At 49.8% G+C, this 22,950-nt stretch overlaps 1 protein-coding gene across 1 annotated transcript in view; it reads right to left on the bottom strand.

The window, feature by feature from the left end:
* Window positions 1–652: 652 nt before the first annotated feature.
* Window positions 653–22,950, bottom strand: part of DEPDC5 (DEP domain containing 5, GATOR1 subcomplex subunit) — an 81,870-nt gene continuing 59,572 nt past the window's right edge. The window contains exons 34-43 of the mRNA XM_016198524.2: window positions 21,588–21,742; window positions 19,967–20,044; window positions 19,338–19,470; window positions 17,798–17,906; window positions 16,345–16,569; window positions 9,320–9,489; window positions 7,500–7,671; window positions 4,738–4,798; window positions 1,559–1,641; window positions 653–1,391 (exon numbers count right to left, since the gene is read on the bottom strand). Of these exons, the coding sequence (XP_016054010.1) occupies window positions 1,099–1,391; window positions 1,559–1,641; window positions 4,738–4,798; window positions 7,500–7,671; window positions 9,320–9,489; window positions 16,345–16,569; window positions 17,798–17,906; window positions 19,338–19,470; window positions 19,967–20,044; window positions 21,588–21,742 (1,479 nt within the window). The 3' untranslated portion in view covers window positions 653–1,098. The remainder of the gene's footprint in view (window positions 1,392–1,558; window positions 1,642–4,737; window positions 4,799–7,499; window positions 7,672–9,319; window positions 9,490–16,344; window positions 16,570–17,797; window positions 17,907–19,337; window positions 19,471–19,966; window positions 20,045–21,587; window positions 21,743–22,950) is intronic.

Raw genomic sequence — 22,950 nt, forward strand, 5'->3', positions numbered from 1 at the left:
TGGCCTGGAGTGAAAGCTGAGCCGAGGTAGGAGGCCCTCCCTGCCATGCAAGAGGAAGCTCAGTTAGAAAGAGGTCTCAGCTGAGCGGGAGCAGAGGGCCTGGGAAGAAGTGGGTGGATTCGCAAGCTATTGAGGTCAGTCATCAGGGCATGCAGCTAGCTCCGTGTGGAGAGGTGGAGGGGGAGATTCAGTAACTGTCAGGTTCCCCTCTGGCAGCAGCCCCACCCCACCCCCAGCAGGTTAAGGCAGGGTGCTAAGGCTGAGGCACCATGCTAAGTCTTATCCTGTTAGGCGGTGGGTCCTAAACCTTGGTTAGAGTTAAGAGTGGCTTTCCTTTGATTTTTTTCAGAATGTCACGAGGTCCCCGTGCCCCAGCTGGGCTCATCCACTTAGCAAGATGCACCTCTAACAGAAGCCTGCAGTTTCCTAGTACTGTCTGCTCTCCAGGCCAGACCGGAACTTTCTTTGCTCTGGCCCATGGGCCTGTTAAAGACATCTTTCAGCAGACACACAGCCAGACCCTCCAAGGCTGAATTCTAAAGTCCCCTCACCATCTGTGGCTGCTCATTGGCCACTGCAGCCCTGGAGACAGGGCATGACTGTCCACCGAGGATGGGACTGCTGCTGCCAGAAACCAGGCTGGGGACAGGGATGCCGCACGTGGCACTTTATTTGAGCTTCTGATATGTACAGGTATATACAGTTGGTGTGAGCCTATGGTACATTATTTCACAAAATTATCTTACATCCTGCACACACTTCTAGTGGGAAGTGGCAGATTCCGCTGCGAATAGCCCACGGATGGTGGAGGAAAAGGGAACTCGAAGGAACCGCCCCCCGTCTGAGGACACTCATGGGGGCTGCCTGTCCCCTTCCCCAGTACTAAAGCCCTCCCACGGCCATCTGGGCCTCCCACCTGCTCTGGGCGCTAGCTGCTTCCAAGCCTCCCTCAAGTGGAAGAACACTAGTGGGGAAGCAGCAGCAGCGGCCCCCACGCACTGACAGTGGCCATCAGATGCCCAGAGCCAGACTGATCCTATTGAATATCAATAGCAAGATGGGAACCCTGCCCGTCCTCTGACCCCATGCAGCCTGGGCTCAAGGGGCACTGGCATGCATCTTCTCCAGGCAACTGGTCCAGAACGCGACCAGCCGGTTGTCACGGTTGATGCAGAAGTCCGTGAAGTCCTTCAGCAGCCGATCCGCAAACTTCTCGTCCCCCGTGGCGCTGGAGCGCCACGTCTTGGTCAGCATGGTGTTGTACGCCCAGTTGTAGCCGATCCGCTCCTCGCAGAACATGCTCTGGTTGGTGGAGCTGGTGGAGTTCCGCCGCCGCCGCTGCTGCCCCGAGAACTTGCGCTTGGAGTAGGGCAGCTGCAGGAACACTGTTCCTGAAGGGGGGGAGTGCTGCAGTCACCGGGAGGGCACCCAGTGTCAGCTGGGGTGCTTCTGCAGCCACAGGCTTGGTATGAGGGAGAACCCGGTGCATGGGGCCAGGCCCCTCCTGCCACAGGGGCCCACCCACCCACCGACCCACGTTCTGCCCCAAGCGCCTCACCTGTAACATGGATGTACTGAGGCTTGTTCTCAGCCGGGAAGTTAAAAGCAGATGCAGAATATTTATCTTGTACAAACCCAAACCTGAGCGAAAGACAGGAAGACAGACACATGGTTAGGGCCTTGAAAGGGACAAGGGGAGAGAGTGTGCTAACAGGTCTCTCACAGCCCGGGCTAAAGGGATGTGGAAAGATCTCTTTCAAGAGGGAACATTCAGGCTGCTTACTTTTGTCCTCGCTATGTCTCAGCCTCCACCTCTTCAGTAGCTCACCAGATCTCCCTCCTTTCATCTCCGGGGTGGTGAGAGGCCCTCTCACTGCCGTACCATTTCTCATCCAGCCATCGCCTCTGCCCAGCTACCCCTCCTTCTCCTTCGCACCCCCAGCCGTCCCATCAGATCTTCCCACTGTGCCTACCCACATATTTGAGACTGTCAGGTTCTCCAGAACATGGTCCTAATCTTTACCTATTTAGCCATACCTCTTTCCTTTTCCTCGTCTTCCACACTAAGCACACAGTAGGTTCTCAATAAAGGCTTTGGAGTGAAATGAGGTATCTTAATGGAAATTCTTTTCTTAAAGGAGAGGACTGCCAATCTGGGGCTCTCTGCTTCACTGCGCTCTGGAATGGGCAGGAGGGGCCATTTTTCATCTACGGCTGTTCTGTTCTGCTTCTTGCCTATGGCTGGTTCTATTCCTGGGTTTTCTATTTCCACAAACCCATTTATTACAGCTCTACCTGCTAAGTGCTGCAAAGGGCACGTTAATAGATGTGGCCTCTGCCCCGAGTCTGAGGGGTTTATGTAATGAAGGCAGGGATATAGGCAGAACTAAAGGAGGTAAAATGCCTCTCTCCCTCCCTGGACGGTTCCTCAGGGAGGTGTTGCAGCCTCTATATAAGCTGCCAGCTTTACACAGGCACTTGATGATTATTTACTGAAGGACACACCAGGTCAGATATGCAGATTAACTGGGTAGGCTAACATGTCCTGCAAGCTCCATCAACCACAGGCCGATCCTATCATGTGTAGGAACGGCCCTGGGTTGTGCCTTTCTTCCTTTCTACTTTCAGTCCAGGTCCTTTATTTAGTCAGTGTGCATCGGCCTAGCCAGATTCTTACCTCATCTCTTCCTTATGTCACCAGGAAGGACCTTTCATTTTAAAAAGGCAATTTAGCCCAGCCAGCGTGGCTCAGCGGTTGAGCATAGACCTAGGATCCAGGAGATCAAGGTTCGATTCCCGGTCAGGGCACATGCCTGGGCTGCGGGCTCGGTCCCCAGTGGGGGGGCCGTGCAGGAAGCAGCCGATCAATGACTCTCATCATTGATGTTTCTCTCTCTCTCTCTCTCCCTCTCCCTCCCTCTCTGAAATCAATAAAGACATGAAATAAATAAAAATTTTTTAAAAATAAAAAAGGTAATTTAACCACATGGTCCTTGGTCTGCTCACTGTCCACTCAGGATCGAAGTGAGGGAAGGGGCTCCAGACCCTAGGAACTGCCCAGGCGAAAGTGAAGGAGCTGGGGAGCTGGACACTTTTTTAGCTCTTTCTGGGACAGACTTACAGGTGGAATGTTTCATTTCAGAGCCACATTCCCACCTAGAGCTCCACTCTATGCAAAAAGCTCCATGTTGAACAACTCTTCTGGGCAAGGCACTCTGCTAGGCCTTGTGGAAGGAAACATAAATGAGAACAATGCTGCCCCTGCCCTCCAGGGGCCCCTAAGCTAGTGTGCAGGACAGAGTGTATTGGGGAAAACGGGTGGAGGGATTCAGAGTGGAGGGACCTGGGATCCCCGGTGAAGAAAGACTGGCAGGTGCAGAAGGGGGTGGGGGCCTGGGTGGAAAGGTGGGGGAAAGGACCTAGATGGGGAAGGAGCAGGTTTAGGTGAACAGACACACAGAAGAGTTCACAGCAGTGATACATGGGGACTGGGCGGGAGGCTTATAGGGAAATTGAGGGCTGGAAAAGCAGGCTAAAGAGGAAAGGGCAATAGTTTAAAGGAGACAGTACTGGGATCTGGACTCAGGTGGGCCTGGAGGAGGATGCTGTGAGGAACAGAGCAGATGTGACAAATAAAGGCAACGTCCCGAGTGATATCCAGCCTGCAAGGTGCGGTGTCTGCCCGAGGACACATAGGTGAGCAGTGTCGGACCTGATAATCAACTTGTCAGTTGGCTGGGGTCTTCCTAGGTGCCGGGAAGATCAGAGAACCCTCCCAACCGCTCTGTGAGGGGTGAGACGATGAAGGTGGAGTAGTCCCAGGACTCGTTCAAGGCTCCCCAGCCAGATGCTGGTGGAGGCAGAGGTGAACCTGGCCTGTCTGCTTCCCACGTCAATGCCCTTTCCACCGGCCACTGCACCCCCGACCTCCTTCCCCACATTGGCACCCCTACCCCTGGAAGGAGGAAACTAGCTGCCCTGGTATCCATTCCATGGCTTTTACTGAGCATCAGAGCAAGGTGTACGAAGAGAGGGTCAGGATAAGGTTAAGGTGGGGGCCAACTCGGGTGGGGGGATGAACAGTCTGGACTTCATCCCGTGGCTATGGGGGGCATGTGCACAGTGGTAACAGCTGAAGGTGCTTGAATGGGAGATAATATGACACTGAAGGCGGCTGCAGCAAGAGGACCTGAGGCCAGAGCAGGGGGCTTTGCTTACACCATGATTAACAGGGAGCAGCAATTGGACACTGAGTTAGCGATATTCTGGAGAAAACTGTACTGGCCTGAGGGATGGACAGCTAAGCCTGGGAAACCCTTTCCCTGGAACATGTATTAAGTGCCAGTAAATACCTACTGACTTAGCTATTACTTTTTAACCACTGATGTCTTTTCAACACGTCAAGGGACTCTTGACAAATTTCAGTTTTTCATCTCATGTAACATTGCCTGGCCAGCTTGTCTCAGGGTCCTGCTGGAGGCTGAGGAGGGAGCTCTCTGCTCCCCCCTCAACTGTAAGACAACAGAAATCAGGTCTGAAAAACAACAGCCACAGGAACCAGAGAGGTAGTGCTTATCTTCAAAACCAAGGCCAGGGTCCCATCGGCAATAAGTGGCGATTTTGTCTTTGGTGGACCTGTTTCCCTAGAACTGAAACAAACTGGGCTTTGCTTTGGTAACTGCTATTCGAGACAAACATGAGTGCCTTCCCACTATTTTCTCTTGCTAAGGGACACACCTGTGTGCAATGGCCTCCTGGAAAAGGTGCATTCGATCCCAGTATGTTTCCGGTTCAAAGTCTGAAAGGAAAAAAAGAGTAAATGCTCGGTTGTGATCCCAAGGTATGCAGTCCTCCTGGGTCCGGCCTCCTGTACCCTTCTCTTGGCAATCCCCCCCTTTGGTCATAGGCTTTGCTTTCCCACACTGCCTGCTTCCGGAAAGACCAGCCTCTACCCCAAGGAGGGACGTGCTAAAGAGAGTGACAGCCACACATTCTCATCACCCCTCCCCCTAAGCTCTATCAGGCTCTAGAAAGGGGATGGAAACGAGGCCTCAGAAACCACTGTGAGCTACCAGGACCCAAGGTAAGACTCGTGCTAATCACCTCCTACGCCAGCAGCGCAAAGGAGCACGATATTAAAGTGCAAACAAAAGAGCAGCTTTAAATGCATGTTATCTGCTTCTAAGAACAAAAATAAAAAAAATTTTTTTTAATTACCCATTTTCCATTTCCCTATCAGGAAAGGCAGTAGGATAAGCTCCACTTTAGGGGTGGGGAAACTGAAGCAAATAAACATAAAAATGATTTTGGAAAAGCAATCGGCTGGGGAGGGGGGGGGAACACACCCTCCCCCATCGCCCGCTTCGTTGCTCCAGCCTCGCTCTCTGCTGCTCCCGAGGGGCTGCTGGGAGGACCCAGGGGAGGGGGGGCTGGGCAGCCTGCCACACAGACACCTCGCTCTCTGCTGCTCCCGAGGGGCTGCTGGGAGGACCCAGGGGAGGGGGGGCTGGGCAGCCTGCCACACAGACACAGGCCATGGGCCAGGGCTGCTCTCAGGGCTCAGGTGCCAAGGGCTGGAGCAGCAACTGCACGAGACACCCCAAAGGCCACAGGTGCCTGCGGCGGCCTTGCCAGTCTCCTCCTCCTGCACTTGAAATCTTCTATCTAGGGCAGACTTGAGGATTCTGGGCAACGGAAGAGCAAGGGAGAAAAAGACTCTGGTTTTGATAGGCAAACGTACGCACACGGCAGATCCTTGTCAGATTTTTAAGGTTCTGAATTCCCTGTTATCGGAAGGGGCAGTAACTGGAAGAAAATCGAGTTTTAGATACAAGTCCTTATTCCCTGAAGCTGGACTCCTTTCGTTAACTGTCACCATGGCAACCAACAGAGGATGCTGGTCTCTTGATGACTGGGTTATACCTGGCAGGGAAAACCATCAGCTCACAGGAAAATGTCCTACAATGCCAGCCCCTCGAGCAATCCTGTGCTATTTACCGTGACGGTGGAAAACCCCGGGAGAGTCTCTGATGATGTGGGGGACGATCTCTCTGTCCCCTCAACATATTAAAAACAGCACTATGAGGTGGTGCCTGGCTTAAAATCATGAGATACAAACACAATCATCTGGCCTTTCAGAACTGCAAAAATGGTCCTGTCTCAGCCACACTGAGGTCACAGGAGAATGTGTGTGTGTGTGTGTGTGTGTGTGTGTGTGTGTGTGTGTGTGTGAGTGAGAGAGTGAGAGAGTGAGAGAGTGAGAGAGAGAGAGAGAGAGAGAGAGAGAGGAGAGTGCTTTATAAACTCTAAAGATCACTGTGGGGCTCACCTGGAACCCCAACTGTCCCTTAAAATATTGTGTCTATACCAAAACGTCTTCCAAGACGTAAACAAAGAATATACAGATGGGCCTTTGGAACAAAAGTTGTTTCTATCCTCGGGTACCCTGCCCCAGGAAAAGCACAGGGACACTTAGCTTGGCCTCCCGGACCAGGCAAGACCTCTTGCCCTCTGGGCCGGTCCTCTGCCACCAACCATGACACAGACTTACAAGGGCACAGGAAGAAGGCATCTCCCTTACATCCAAAGTTTTTTCTTTCACATTGTTAATTTTAATATCTGAGAAACGAAAGCGGCTCCTAACGTATTAGCAGCAACTCTAGCTTTCCGGTTTTAAAAAGCTCAACTGTGAGCTCATTGAAAGCTCTGGAGGAACTACTTATATGCTCACTGCAATGAGCACTCGGTTATAAAAAGTTCCATGCTGTGTGAAGTAAGATGCATCCTCCCATCTGTCCTGCACCTGCGCTCAGAGTTTGGATGGATTAGGGTGGGGCAGCAGCCGGGTTGGCCCCCTGTGCTGTGCTCTCCCGTTCAGACTGACAACCCTGTTCCAAGGGAGGGGCCCTGTCTGGGTCCTGCCGTCCTACAAGCCTCCTCCTGCTCCGTCTTCCTTGAGATGCAGGACTCACGCCATGTGCAGTGTTCCAGGTGCTGACACACCACAGCTCTGCACAATAGGTCACTGTTTCTTGTTTTGCCTTCAATGCCTTCCTTTTTTAGCATTTTTGCATGGAACAGCAGAATCGAGCCTCCTATGAGGTTCAAATTCCTGCAGCCCAAACCAGTTAGGTTGGAGCATAGGAAGGACAGTGTAGGGAGAGCACCAGGGCTGTTCATGATTTACAGGATATCACACCCTCTCCCACCTGCCATTCTGCTCCAGGCCTTTTGAGGGTCTTCCTGAGTCGCAAACCAGCTCCAGCCACCCTCATTTTATGTACAAGGAATCTGAGGCTCAGAGACATTAAGAGACTTGTTTAGGGTCACCCAGCCACTAAGTGAAGAATGACTTAAACCCAGGTCCTTTCCGCCCCTTGTCCAAAGGCTGCCTCTACGCAATAGGCTACGTGGATTAGGTACCTAGAGGTGTCCTTGGGGGAAAGAGGAGGTCTGGTCTTACTCATGGAGACAGAAGCCCAGAGGGGAGTATCTCTTACTATCGAACAGGTGCTCGCTGCCTTCCTTGAGCAGACAGCTGACGTTAAGTGGGATGAAGAGCTGGGCTCGAAGCGGATCGCCATACAGGTAACTGGGCAGCGCAAAGGGACCCTCCAAAACCGGGACCAACAAAAAGCCACAGGAGGTGGCTTTTCGATGCCAACCTTGTACCTGGTGGAAAGCACAGAAACAAACAGTATCACCCTCAACTGTGTTCAGACAAGATAAAATACCGCCCAAGGAGCGAAGGTGCCAGGATGGCGTCACACAGGTTGATTGGCATGTTCATTTATTAGTGTTCACTGGCTCTGAACCAGTCCCAGGACAGAAAACACACAGTCTAAACCTCCTGGTGAATACTCGAAAATCTGTGAGTTAAGCACACAGTTCCTCTTCACAGCCCGAGCTTCTGCAATTTCACTGTTTCTTTTGGGAGGAAGAGACTGGAGAGCTAAAAACTGTTCTCGTTCTATAGGATGTTGGAGGAAGGTCACCGGATATAGGTTAAGCCCTAATTTTGTCCTTTATCAAAAATTTACTAGGCCCAAAGTATCGAATAGGAAAACAATCCACTCAAGCGGGCTGAGTGGGACATGACGCAGGGTGCAAGATGACTGTGGTGGCCTCTGGCCAAGAGCGATAAGCCCTGACCTGGCGGAATGAGAGCCGCTCTCCGGCAAACTCCCAAAAGCCATCTGTCTGAAGACTGACCGAGAACGAGAGTTACTGGGGCGTAAAGGAAAACCTTCCCATTAAAAACAGTTTCTTAGCTAACAGTGGCAATGTTCTTGGTCTTAAGAACTTTTCAAACCATAAAACTAATGTATATATACTTATATTTTTAAAAGCTGATGCATGTGGCTCTGGCATACAGATGTGATTTGTGTCAAACACTATTTCAAAAAACTATAGTTTGGGCCATACCTTGATTTAAACAAATACAATTCTGTTAAAAACTGAAGGGGATCACTCTTAGTTTTCCCAGGAACCCTCATAACTACAGTTTAACAACAACACAAAAACCAAACTCTCTGTTTGACCAAAATAATTTCTAAGGCTTAGTCGATGACCTTTTTATTTTATGTGATATTTATCCTAATGAAATTTGATTCATAACAATTTTGGACATTGCTTTAAAATAATAATGAGCATGCACTAGAGACTTCTGGGCATCTCTGTAAATCTGCACCTTAAGAATGCGCCCCCTGCCCGGCAGGGCGTGGCTCAGTGGTTGAGCGTCAACCTGGGATCCAGGCGATCGGGGTTTGATTCCCGGTCAGGGCACATGCCCAGGTTGCGGGCTCGATCAATGACTCTCTCATCATTGATGTTTCTATCTCTCTCTCCCTCTCCTTTCCTCTCTCTGAAATCAATGGAGATATATTAAAAAAAAAAAAAAGAATGCTCCCCTTATGAGAATCTCTCCAGGGGAGGGGTGCTCAAACATGCTAATGCTCCCCCTCCCTGGGGACATGAGGCAATATCTGGAGATACTGGCGGGTGTGCTGCTGGCATTTAGTGGGTAGAGGCCAGGGATGTTGCTCAGCACCCTACAATGCACAGGACAGCCCCCGCAACAGAGAGTTATACAGTCCTAGATGCCAGTAGCGCCAAGGTTGAGAAATTCTAATCTACAGCTTTTGGGCTGCCTGAATTTTTTACTCTACTTAAAATTTTTAAAATAACCCAGGTGAAAGGTAATAGGAACATGAACTAAAAAAAAAATAAAAATAAAAAAGTGACATGAATCCCTACTAAGCACCCACTGTGCCCCTCTCCAAGGTGAGCCAAGGCCCTGTCCATGAGAGGGGGTTCTCACCATCTCAAAGAGGACCGCGGCAGTCACTGCCATCCAGTGCAGCTTGATCTCGAAGGCCGCATTCAGGGAGAAGTTGCCATGGTAATAACAGCTGCACCACTCCAGCCGGTCTGTTCGGTTGTTCACATCCACATCTAGGGTCACGGTCCTCTGCTCCGGGACAGTGGCAGCTATGTCAGCCCAGAGGAGGGGCCCCGAGAGAGAGGGAGAGGAAGAGGGAGAACAAACACCCAGATATGAAACTGTAGAAGTACCTAATAGAAAAATGACAGATTCTAGAAGCTTCCTGGAAATCATCTAGTCCAGGGGTCGGCAAACTTCTTCTATAAAGGTCCAGACAATAAATACTTTAGGTTTTGCAAGCTGTACCATCTGTGTCAACTGCTCAACTCTCATCTCTGCCATTATAGTGCAAAGGCAGCCACAGACATTACGTAAACCATGGGCTCGGCTGTGTTCCAATAAATCTTGATTTACAAAATCAGATGGATTTTTAGGGTGGTGACACTATTCTGTATGACACTATAATGGTGGTTACATGTCATTATACATTTGTCAAAGCCCATAAAATGTACAACACCAAGAGCGAACTCTATGTAAACCACAGACTCTGAGTGATGACAATCTCAGTGTAGGTTCATCGATTATAGCAACTGTCCCACTCTGGCGGAAGATGTTGACAGTGGAGGAGGCTGCGAGTGTGTTGGGGCAGGGAGTATACAGAAAGTCTACTTTCTGCTCAATTTTGCTATGAATCTAAAAGTGCTCTAAAACTAAAATTTATTATAAAACAAACAGATGGTAGGCCAGATTTGACCAGTTAAGCCATAGTTTACCTCCCCAATCTAATCCAGCCCCTTCATTTATAGATGAAGAAAAAGCAGCCTTGGTCAAGATCACAGAGCCAGAACCTCAGCCAGCTGAACCCCTGATCTTCCAATTCCAGTGACCCATGAAGGGACACAAGTAGACCAGCAACCCAGACCACAGTCTGGAGGAAGTCTTGCTTTTTTGGTCTCAACCCCAAAAGGCAACAGTTCTATAATCTTTCCTCAAGAAATGAAACCTCATAAAGAAGCCTAACGCCCTGTTGCATCAACTGTGTGCTGCTCAAAAATTCCAGGTCAGTATCAAACCAGCTCATCCTACCTGGGTCCCCTGCTGAGAAATCCTACACAACCAAGAAAGGGATATTTTAGAGATGGATCAGGTAATCAAGTTCCTGACCAGGCTAAAGGCCTGAAACAGGCTCAGAAGTAAAGACAAGATCACGGCCAGACCTCGGGTATCTACCTGCCCTCCCCCCCAGTCCAACGGTATTTCTTTATCTGAAGGAGTCAGCTTGGCTCTGAGTTCTGCAGGTAGAAGCCCTGAGTGGCTTTTATCACTAACAAGGATGAACCGGCTCCTGAGTCAGCAATTCCAGTGAACTATTGTTGGGAGGCAGGAGAGCCACAGCCGGGGCACTGAATGGCGCCCAGGCCTGGCGTTCGGCTTACCCTTCTCTCAAAATCAGCACACACAAAATGGAAAACATTCTTGATTTGCATGAGAACCAAGCTCTGCTCTTTCCTGACCATGTGCCCCTGAGGGTATTGCCTCACCTCCCCTGGTTTAGTTCCTCATCTGCTGAGATGGAGGCTGCCAGGCTGTTCCACAGAGGGGGGGTAAGGATCAATGAGAGTCACAGGCTCCCCCTCCTGCCTTCTCCTCCAGCCACCCTTGCTTGTAACTCCCCTCCTTTCCTCCTGTTCCTGTTAATCCTTCCTCCCAGTTTAAGCCATGAGCTCGCCCATGCTCAACCCTAGGCCTGTCCATGACTCCCAAGGACACTGCTTAGTGTCTATGATGCTTAAGGCTAAAAAATTTGGTGGCTCCGATGCGAAAAATTTCATTTAAACTGGCTTGTGTCTCTGCCTTGTGCTCCCAATTCATGACACCGCGGGAGTCACCATTCACTTAGCCAGGGTCAAAGGAAGAACACTCTGCTCTCTGGTCTTCGACACTGTGTATTCCTCCACCAGTGAAAAGCCTCTGGTCACCAAAGAAAGGACACTCAACACACCATCAGTGACCTTGCACATCTCTTCTCTTCTATCTGGCACGTCAAGTTCGGAACAGGCTGGTCTGAGGAGGCCCAAGAAAGGACACTGCTCAGCCAAGTGCTTAAGAGGCTACTGGCTTCCTGCTGAGGAGTGAGACTGGGCAGTGAGGATGCTGTCAGCAGCTTAGGATGTTGACAAAAGTGTAAGCCCAGCTGAGCTGCAGCTTTCAGGGAGTTCTCTGAATCACTACTTGAGTTCCATGCGAACCGACCGATTCACCTTGGGACAGGGGGATAAGGGCAAGTCCAACGGATTCATACAAACCCAGAAGAGGAGGCTGAGTCACTGCGAGGGGATTATCAATGAGCCACGAAGGGGACCAGTGTCACTGGAAGATGAAGAAATCAGGGAGGGGACTGAAACTCCAAGTAACAAGCAGAGCTGTCCAGTGATAGAACAAGAGGTCTCAGGAGTGAGCGCTCTGTTGGCAGGAATTTTCAGAGAGCAGCTGGCTGCTCACTTATCAGGAGTTTGGACGGAGGCGCTCTACAGCCCCTCCTGACTCTGAGACCAGTGGGTTGTCAAGACCAGATGTAGTGCCGCTTCTTCCAGGGACTCAGATGCCCCTGCAGCTTCACGGCTCAGCGACATAGGATGACAAGGGCGGGGAAGTGGGAGCCACCACGGGCAGAGCCAGACGGAACTCTGTGCCACCGTCAGCTATTTCAAAACAGCTTTCCGCTGCTGACCTCCGACTGAGGATTAGAAATGCTTAAAAGGGCACATGTCAAAATGAATACACAAAAAAGGGGAGCAGGTCATAAATGATACACAGGCCGTCTTCCCTCGACAAGTCACGTTAATTTTTTTTCCCTGAGAAATAAACCCAACATTGAAGATAGCCCCATTTAAAGACAAGAGCAAAGGAGACTAAGAGGCAGGGTAAGGGGCCCAGAGAATGAGAGTTGGGGATGGTCAAGGAAGGCCTCATTCATATGGTGACCTTGGAGCGGGGACCTGAAGCAAGTGAGAAAGGGTGCCCTGAGGGCCCCTGAGGGGACAATGCCACAGGCAGAAGGAAAGGGCTGGAAACAGAAGAGGGCTTGGAGTGTTCACAGAAGTGCACAAACCCCATGTGGTGAAGCTGAGCAGCAGATGAGGCAGAGTGAGGGGCCACATCATCAAAACCCCGGGGGCTGCTACAATTCTGGCTTTTATTCCAAGGGAGTTGGGAGCCATGAGAACATCCTGCCCAGAGGAGAAACATGGTCCAACTTACATTGAAAGGGTCTCTCTGGCTCCTGTGGAAAGTAGATTATGGGGAGAAAGGGTGGAAGTTGGGAGGACCATCAACGTGACTGCAATAATGCAGGAGATGATGGTGACTTGGACATAGAGGAGACGGTAAAAAGGGGTCAATTTTGGATCTACATCAAAGGTAGAGATAAGAAAGATGGAATTTGCCGGTGAACTGGATGTAGGGTAGGAGAGCAACAGAGTGTGAAACTGACTGAATTTTCTGGCCTAAGAGACTACAGAATGAGAAGGGAAGGCTAAGGGAGGAGGTGTGTGGGGGGAGGGGGGACGGCAGGAGCTGTTTAAACATTTCAGTCTGTTAAGTGAAGATGCCAAGTAAGTAGGTGGATGGCTGCGTCTCAAACTGGAGGGCACAATCTGGGATAGAGACAGACGTAGGGGTAACACTGGCCACAGAGAGGAGCAGGGGTGGCTCATCCACAGTGGGGACAGACATGGCTACCGGGAGGGCAGATGGCAGGGGGCAATCTGGAGTTACTTCCAAGTGTGTCGGTTTTCTCGGTGACCCAGGACGCTGAGGGTGGGGAAAGGCAGCACGGGCTAGCGGTCTGACGGCTCTGAGCTGTGTAATGAGGGAAGTGAAGATGGCAGGTGGGTGGGGAGCCTGGAAGGTCAACTGGCTGTGGGTCCTGGTGAGGTGAGCGCCGCTGGCGCTGGGACTGGAGGAAGCATGCAGGGAAGACCAGGGGGAGTAACAGAGAAGGGAAAAAAAGCCACATTTTGTTAAGAGAGCTCTGGCTGTGTAGCAAGGGGCTGGGATCTGAGTGGCCTTCATCACTCAGGACAGCCGTTGCCCCTGGACCTGGACCATCACACAGATCACCTCCAGTCCTGACAGGCTTTGACTCTTGTCTTCCCGAGGCCCTAGTGCAGTATGGTGAGGGCTCAGGCTCCAGCGCCAAGCAGTCTTGAGAAAATAATCCAGTTCCAACGCTTAACAGAAGCGGAGCCTTGGGCAAATGACTTCACCTCTCCGAGCCTGTGCCATGAACTCTAAACCATAAATCACTGCATCACGCCCAGGATGGGAAGAGGAATTAATGAGATAATTGTCTGCTTGCTGCAGTGCCTGACACATAAATGTTCTGGAAATCACGGCATGAATGCTGCCATCAGCACGGCACTGCTTGAGGCACGAAGGCCCCTGTGGAAAGCACGAGAAGAGCCCAGGGCTGGGACAGAGCAGAGAAGTGCGCCTGCTTCTAACTGCCCAGCTCCAGCTCTCATCACGCCTTCCACCCCAGCTCTGAAAATGCACCCTCTCAGCCCGACGCCTGCTTGGGGAGGCTGCTGATTAGCTTCGGGGCCTCTTGAGTTTTGCTAAGCGATCAATCTTGGCTCCTTACTGGAATCCTTCAATTCCCTCCAAGGCAGCGATTCTCAACTGGGGCAATTCTACACTCCCCTGAGGACACTGGGCAATGTCTGGAGACATTTTGCCACAATGGGTGGTAGTGGGGGGGTGCCACTGGCATCTAGTGGGTAGAGATCTGAGAGGCTAAGCACGCTACAATGCACAGGACAGCCCCCCACCACAAAGATTGGTCTGGACCAAAATATCCTAGTAATTACGCCCCCCCCCCCCCCAAAAAGAGCCAAAATCTAACAGAGTTGTTCTGCAAAACATTTTTATACAATGTGTTAGTACACTTGCTGCCATCAAATGTCCCTAATTTTCTGCCTCTAACCTGGGGTGCTATTGAGTGACCTGTGCCCAAACTTGTAAGAGCAAAGAGCTCTATATGCTGGTCTGAGGGATGTTCACTATGAGAGGTGACACTTGGGTTTCTGGCATTTATTCGGGTTCTTTGAAAAGCTTTTTTGCTTCCTTCAGCTCTCAGGTAAATAGAGTATCACCATACATGATCCAACATTTATTTAAAGTAACTCATTGTGCCTCTGTCTCAGAAAGTGACCTTGAAGAGAGCAGGATGCTGACTTTTCAACTCTCTCTTCGGTATGTATCTAAAACCACCTAGTTTTCAGCTTATCTCCTTGCTCCTTGAAGAAGATAAAAATGCTTAACTTTTATCTGTAAGGAAAAGACAGCTTGGGCCCTGGCCAAGTAAAAATAAGCTTGGGCCCTGGCCAGTGTGGCTCTGTTGGTTGGTGTGCCATCCTGTACGTGGAAAGGTTGAGGGCTCAATCCCCAGTCAGGGCACATACCTAGGTTGCAGGTTCAATCCCTGGTTGGTGCACGCAGGAGGCAACTGGTTGATGTTTCTCACATCGATGTTCCTCTCCCCACACCCTGCCCCCACTTCCTCTCTTTCTAAAAAATCAAAATTGAATTAGGGGGAAAATGGTACAAAACTTAGTTTTTTGACAAGTTTCCCCCATATGATCCAGCATTATAAATGACTAACGCTGCACTGACGAGTTCTTAGGCTTGTGATATTTGTAATAGGTTTTCCTGACTCTGTCTTTGTTGTTAGACTATTAGCTTTTGCTTTCCACTGGCATCAGGGGACCTGCCATTTATTTGCTGCTTCTGATGGGCTACCAGGCCCTTCTGTGACACAAAATGCACCAGCTTGCTGTTTGCTCTTTCAGGTGCCCAGAGGCCTTTGGTATCAAGTCCTGGGTGGTTTAGGCTAGAGGTGAGCAGCCCAGGCTAACAGGGAATATGTGGCTTCTTTGTTCCAAAGACTTCAAGGAGATGGGGAGTTAGAAATGCAACAGGGAGAAGCTGCTCTTCTCACAGTTTTGCTCTCTCCACCCCCCTTCACTTCTCACATACAGTGCTGGGAATGTTGCGGGGAGGGCGTAAGGCAAGGTCAAAGCCACATATGGATCCAAGTGAATCTGAGGATCTGGAAACTGTGATGACTCCTAACATTTCCATCCTACCGGCTAGGTAAGCATTCCAATTAGCTGGGAAATTATAAGCTAACTAACTAGGAGGTGGAATTTCACTGGAGTGTGGTTTATTTAACTTTTGTTTCCTTCCTTCCAGAGGGTTTTCAGGACCTCTCCAATCTGACGTTGAGATAAATCCCATGCTGCCTTGCTTAGAGGCTGCATTTTTGAAGGATGTTCACATCTTAACCTCTCATTTCCTCCCTGAAAGTAGCATTCCCATTTCCTATCTGAGGTCACTACCATTCAGTAAGCAGGTGTTCACTCTTATTTTACAGCCGTAGGAATGGAGGAAAGAAGCGATGAGTCCTAGTTTACATCCCTTGATGGGGTAAGCACATTTGCAGGGGTCAGGGCGGAGGGAGGCTCGTGCTCAGTGTGAGTGTTTGGAATGGATCACCTTTGAGGTCCCTTCATCTTCTGAGGTCCTAGGATGCTATAACCCTAAGGAAGACCTTTGACAGGAATTAAACCAGCAGGGAGCACCAGCTCACATCCCCTGAATCCTGACAGCCTCTTTAGAAAAGTGGCCACATTGTCTACTCCCTCCTTTCGTGCAGGTTTCACACCATGCCCTGATTTGAGAACTGATGAACACTGTCTGTTGGTTGGGACAACAATGGGCTTGACCCACTCAGAAAGTAGAAGCTAGCACAGGAGCCGACAGTGCCGAAAGACAGAACGGCCAGTGTGATAGCCATGGTGGCTCTCATCCTGGTTCCTGTGGCATCACTCCCTTGGCTGCTGCTCTCCCCTAGCCACCCACCAGTGTATCCCCAGGCCCTAAATGGGTCGGGCACCTACCTAAAAGTGCAGCCGCCTGGCTGCGTCCTCCAAAGCTGCGGCTGAAGGAGCTATGCCTGCTCGCATAGGAGGCTGGCCGGCTGGGCAGCCAGGGCAGGAGGAAGGCTGGGATCTCGGAGTGCAAGAGCTCTTCAGCCACAAAGGCCACCTCAAACCACTTGCGCTGGAAGCTGGCGAAGTCGTCCACCGCTGTCGGGTGCCAGGTGGTGGGCTGCTGCATGGCCACTGGGAGAAGCAGAAGGCGAGAGAAAGCACCTTCAGCGCGAATGATTATTATTTTCTTACCGATGCACACTACAACATGGACGAATCTTGAAATCATCGCGCTAAGTAAAAGAAGCCAGACACAAAAGGCCACATATAGTATGATGCCACTTAAATGAAATGCCCAGAATAGGCCAGTCTTTAGAGACAGACAGCAGACTGGTGGTGGCCAGGGGGGACTGGCTGCTAATGGGTACAGGGTCTCCTATCAGGGGGATGCAAATGGTCTGGAACTAGATAGAGTGGTAGTTGCACATTAATGTGAACGTAGCAAATGCCACTAAATTGTTCGCTTTAAAATGGTTGTTTTTATGTTATGTGACTTTTACTTCAACTTAAAAAAATACTTCACTTTACAGCACATAATGGCAATCAGGATTTCTTCAACTTGAAGGTAAAATAGGTCACACTCAGAATTTAAGGGAAGAGGTAGCATGGACACATCAGTGGCTACAAGGGAAAAAACCTGCAGGTCCACTTCTGACACATCCTTGGATAAGAGAACACAGTGAGTGGCACAGGCTGCTTTATCTGATGCAAGATTCCTGAAACCCAGAGGCTGGGAAGCCATTTGTCTGCAGGATGAGAGTCATTTCCAGCCCTGTGTGTCCTAGGGGGACTAGAGATGCTTGTCTGAATCCTGGCTGCCTCCAGTGCAATGCGAGCCAGCTCTGACCATGCTGGAAATTGCTCCCCTCTTGGAGATTACTTTTTCTTATTAAAAAACAACAACAAACTGTTAAAATATATCTTGGAAAATCTGTTAGGACTTGATAGTCTTCCTCGGGGAAGGGATGGAGTCTGCAGGCCCAGCAAGTAGAAGGTGCTGTTATAGGTTAGAGCCCATCATGTCATCCTCAGAACCACCTGCACTGGGTAGGGGGCGCTATAATCAAAAACAGCTACCAAAACATGACCCCCCAAAATTTCCTCACACCTGGTCCTTTGGCCTCTTTTAGGTTTATCTTCCATTCACACTGTTCTCACCAAGAACATACTGTAGCTTTAAGAAACCCTTGTCACTCCAGTTATGCTTAAATTAAATACAAATGCTCAAGGAAGTTGACAGATCCATCGACTTGGAATACAAAGTGACACAAGAATCTCAAGAAGCAGCATCATTTGAAAGAGCAAATCACTAGGCAAAACAACAGCCCCTGTGGGCAACAGCATGTGCTTCAGCTCTGACCTCGGTCGGGCTCTTTGTCCATGACTATCTTGTAGAAATAGAAGCCGTAGATGAAGGTCCGCCAGACTTCGCCAGATGCGTGCGTGATGAGCTGCTCTTCCAGCATTTTCTAGAGGGAGAGACACCGAAACTCTGAAAGCCCTGCAGAGGGCCATCTTAGAGATGCAGCCCTCAGTTATATGCCACAGTCAGGGGAATGACAAGGGCACTGAGGAGACCTTGCCCTCCAACCCCCATCAGCCATAACTGCACTGTGCTAAATGTGCCAAATGTGCCTGGTGCAGGTTGTATTATAAAGTAGAAATGCATATTATAATATGATCAAATATTTCAAACATAGAAAAAAGTATAAAGAAAATCCAGGTATACCACTATCTGACTTCAACAAATTTAATACTTTACTGACTTCAGATCTTTTTACTTAAAAAACAAATCTTTGCAGACTCTCTGATATTCCAATCCTCTTTCTCCCCAGAAACCAGTGGTGAGTGTAATGTTATTCTTATACATGTTTTAAATAATTTATTACATAGACATGTATTGATAAAGAAAATGAGGTATTTTCATGGGAATTTAAGTTCTAAGTAAAGGGTGTAATACTATTATCATTTTGTAAATTGAATTGTCACTCAGCATCAGGCTTCTGACATTTATCCACGTTGATATGTGTACCTCCAGCTCATTTACTTTAATGCTATATAGTAGCACTCATTGTATGAACAAGGAAATACAATTCTCAGGGAGATGGGAACATAAAGTAATCAGGCAAAGGCCATGCACAACAGACTACTGAGACCCTCAAAAAGAGAGCTGAAGATCACGCGCTTATTCAAATCAGTTACTGATTTTACATTTCAGTGATGACAAGCCAGCTGGTCAGCAAATGGTACCGATTTCCAGCGGGGGCCTCTGTGTGGACAGGATGGCTGCCTCAGCTAACTCGACCTTTCCATTCCTCTCCTCTTGAGTTTAATTCCAGCTCTGAACAGTGTAATTAAATTCAGCAAGCATCTGCTGAGGGCCCATCACGTGGGAAACAACATGGAAAACACTGGTGATATGGAAACACACAGTAAGAGGTGGCCCTGCCCTCAAGGAGCCTGGTCGAGGTGGGACATAAATGAGAAACACACACCATCTTCACTCTGTTGCGTTAAGTGTAAGTACAGAGTAAGAACAGGGCACCAGAAGGTCCCTGAGGCAGGGCCTTAAATCCAGCCTCGAATCCTGAGTGAGCAGGGAAAATGGGGGCTCGAGGTCAAAGGGAGATCATTCCCTGGGAATCTTTCACGGAGATGCCTCTCAGGTTCAAAAGTGCAGACTCCTTTCAGAATATTTGAGTGCAGACAATAAATTCTGCCAGATGTTTAAGTTAAGGTATCGTATCTTTCAAAGCAAGCCAAGCTCCTTTATCAATTCCAGACAGTCCTCCCTTATTAAAAACAGATCCTCACCCCAACCTGCAGATCTCGTTACTGGAAAGGGCAGCTCCTCCAGAGACGGGCTCTGGCTTCCTGGGGCCCTGCCCTGGCTGCCTCACCTGCATGATGTCGATGGCCATTGCCGGCGTCTGGATCCCCTCCACGCTGTTCACCAGCCAGTGTACCACCTCCGCGCTGATGAAGCAGCACGGCGACAGGCCCTTCTGTTCAGAGAGCAGCTGGACTCCTGTCCTGAGTTCCGGCACGGCGGGCGGGGAGCAGGGGTTGTGTGCACATGATGGCAACAAGGGCAAAGAGAAGACGACAGAGAAAGCACTTCATATCTGAAGTGAGGATCTCCAGAGTGCAATTTCTCTCCACTATTCTAGACCCAGAGAAACCCCCGTGACGGAACAAAGAATGGTGTCATGGGGGGAACAAAGAAAAGGAAAAAGGATGTGACATTTAAAGAGTATGTATCCTTGCCAGGTATTATACTAGGTAAGTTATGTAAATATCTTATTTAATCCTTATGTCAAACCTGTGACTTAATCACTGTCATCCCATTTTACAAACAAGGTAACCGTCTCAGAGATCAGAGAGGTCAAGCAACTTGCCCAAGGTCTCACAGCTAGTGAGTAAGAAAGTCAGGTGTGAATCCACTAAACTGCACTGCATGAGCATCGCCCCGGCTTGGCCCGTGGGATCCTCCCGCCCCAGTGCACTCATACACCTGCCGAGCACTTACGAGGGGTGTTTCATGGCTTCCAGGATCTCCGCCAGGGTGGACGACGACGTCAAGGAGCTTGCCACCAGCTGCTGAGAGCTGTAACAAAGAGCGTCTGGTCAGCAAAGCAAGGGGACGCACACCCGGGCAAGAGCACGAACCTTGGGAACTTCCTACAGAGCTGCGGACTTGGGCAACGCTGACACTAAAGGCGTTCCAGCAAATCCTGGAGAGCTACATCCTGGGGTTCTCTTACAGGGGCTTCTACTTCCAAAGTGTATATGCTTAAAAAAAAAGAATCCAAAGTGGTTTTATGTCCACACTTGTTTACTCTTTTAAAAAAATATGTTTTATTGATTTGAGAGAGAGGGAAAGGGAGAGAGAGAGAGAAATATTAATGTGGTATTTCAGAATCTCAGGGTTAAAAAAACCTTTGCACACCCTAGAAGTGAACTTTCTAATGCTTGAGTCCCCACTACAGGGTTGGACCGGAGGCGGCCCCACCTGTCTGAACACCTTCAGCGGCACAGAACTCAGCTCCTCTAAGGCAGCCATCTCCTTGTGGTGAACCAACTGCTAGTTAAGTATTTTATCATGAAATGGAATCTGTTCTAATTTTCAGGCATTCATCCTGATTCCAGTCACTTTTGGTTTTCTCATCTCCAGCCTAAACATCCCCAGTTCCTCTTTTCTTCCAAAAGCAGAAGAAAACCTGCCACCCTAGCCTCGCAAGCAATGGGGAAGCAGAGAAACACACTGCGCCTGTGAACCGGCCAGCCCCTCCGATCCCCACGGCCAGAGCCGGGAAGTCAGCCCGGCTCCATGGGGACGAGCCTGGGAGAGGACAGAGGCCAGAGATGCCCAGGCCTGCTTGTGCCTCTGAACTGGTCACCATCTCTACTGGCCAGAGTGAGCGGGCTGCAGTGCGTGGGACATGGGAAAACTGGCACTGAGTGTGTAAGAAGGAAACCGAGTGGCTCCTGACAGCAGCCAGCCAGGGAGCTGCCCAGGAGGCCCTTCTGCTCTCAGGTGAACGGATGTCAAAGTCAACTTTCTTGGACCACTTAGCCACAGGCTGCTCAGTGAGTCCAGTGAGGCAACAAGAACAGACTGGGCATATTATTATAAAAAAATTATAAAAGAAAGGAAATAAAAAAAGTTCCTCTGATTTGTCAACAGTATAAAAAGCCGGGGCACTTCCTCAAGCAAATGAGGTCCAAGCAGCCTCCTTTTCTCCTGGATACCCAGGATTGAAACAGTATGGCCATGTTTGGCAACAAATAGCGGCTCATTCACAATTCGTTCATCTCCTCAAGTGGCACATACTGACCACATGCAAGCCTCAGGCCGTGGGTGCCGCATGGAACAGGACAGACTGGGTCAGGGCCCCCATTGAACAGCCCACCCCTGCATGGTGACAGACAGCTCCATGCCTCTGCGGGAACCTCTTAGCTATCCCATGAGGAAGGCAGGGCACAGGCCACTAGCCCCAGCAAACAGGTACTGGTAAGAACTGACTGGCCCACGGTCCCAGGTACAGCTATGGCAGAGCCAGTGCTCTGGACTCCCAGCCTCCGCAGCCTTGGAGGTTAGGCCATCCCCACTGCCCAGGAGGACAAGTCAGCCGCGCTGAATCTCTCACCTGCTGTCACTGGGGTTTGCGGAGGTGAAGCCCTGTTCCCCCGAGTTCTGGGAATTCCCGAAGATCTGGCTGTTGCCTCTGTCCACGGATTGGCCTGTGCTTACCCCCAAACTGGTGCCGTCCAATACTGGGACGGCCGTCTGGTCCACAGACACCTGGAGGAAAATTTAAAATTAACACCAAAAAAAAAAAAGTCCTTTAAGGCTATTATTTACATTTGTGGTCCTTTTTGTTCCTCTCTACTCCCACTCCCGGCTGGTCCTGGGTGGAAGAGCTAAAGGGATCAAGGGCCCACACCAGTCTTGTGGGTGCTGCTTTCCATCAGAGCAATGAATTCCTGCGCTGCAAACCAAGGCCACAGGCCACATTCGCAGTAAATCCCCAGGACCAGAGAAACAACTCTGGCACCTGACTCAAACCGTAAGATCTGAATGTAGCCATCTTTCCACTTTGGACCCTCTCCTGGTAGCTGCCGGATTTTGATGTCATATCTGTCTCATTCCCTTTTAGGTCCTGGAGGGTAGGACTACGACTTGCTCACCTGGAAAGCTGCACCCCACAGCAAACATCTGGAGAGAATGGTAAGCTTTCCAGAGCATTCCTGGAAAAGTGTAAGACTCCCAGTCCCTCTTACGTGGAATTAGAAGTACTTGAGTACTTCCAAAATGGAACCTTATATTATCAGATATTTTGTTAGATGATGTAAAAATCACTCCTTCTAACACAGGGAGTCTCAGCCTCAACACCATTGCTACTTGGGGACAGTCAAGCCTGGGGGGGGGGGGGGAGGCTGTCCTGTGTAGGACATGCAGCAGCATTCCAGCTTCTAGATGCCAGTAACACTCCTCTTATCATCTCCCCCAGCCCCAGCTGTAATGAATAAAAATGTCTCCAGACACTGCCAAATGCCTTTGGGAGGCACAATTCTGAAAGAACCATTTTACTCTCCTAAAGCAGGCTCAATGATTTGAACAACAACACCACACACAGACTCTGCTAGCACCACAAAGACATGGGGAAATGCGGCAAGCAGCAGCCTGCAATGACCAATCACCACCAGCTTCTGACCAGCAAGGCTTAGGAAAGGGGACGACACTAATTCTAAATTAGAAGAAGCTAATGGGGGGCTAAACCCTGCTCTTAGGCACAAGAGTGGCTGTCTGTGCTGCCTTCTAGATCCCTGTAATGGGGTCTCTCTCATCTCCTGCACCCTGTGAACTGCCTAAACTGAAGGATGTTACCAAAATTTATATAATCCCCACAGTTTTATTTTAGTAGAGATGTGGTTAAGGAGTTATCCTCTTAATCAGAAATTGGCAAACATTCACTGTAAAGGACCAGATAGTAATTATTTTAGGCTTTG

This window comes from Miniopterus natalensis, chromosome 20 (assembly GCF_054644295.1).
Source record: "Miniopterus natalensis isolate mMinNat1 chromosome 20, mMinNat1.hap1, whole genome shotgun sequence".
Taxonomy (NCBI): Eukaryota; Metazoa; Chordata; class Mammalia; order Chiroptera; family Miniopteridae; genus Miniopterus; species Miniopterus natalensis.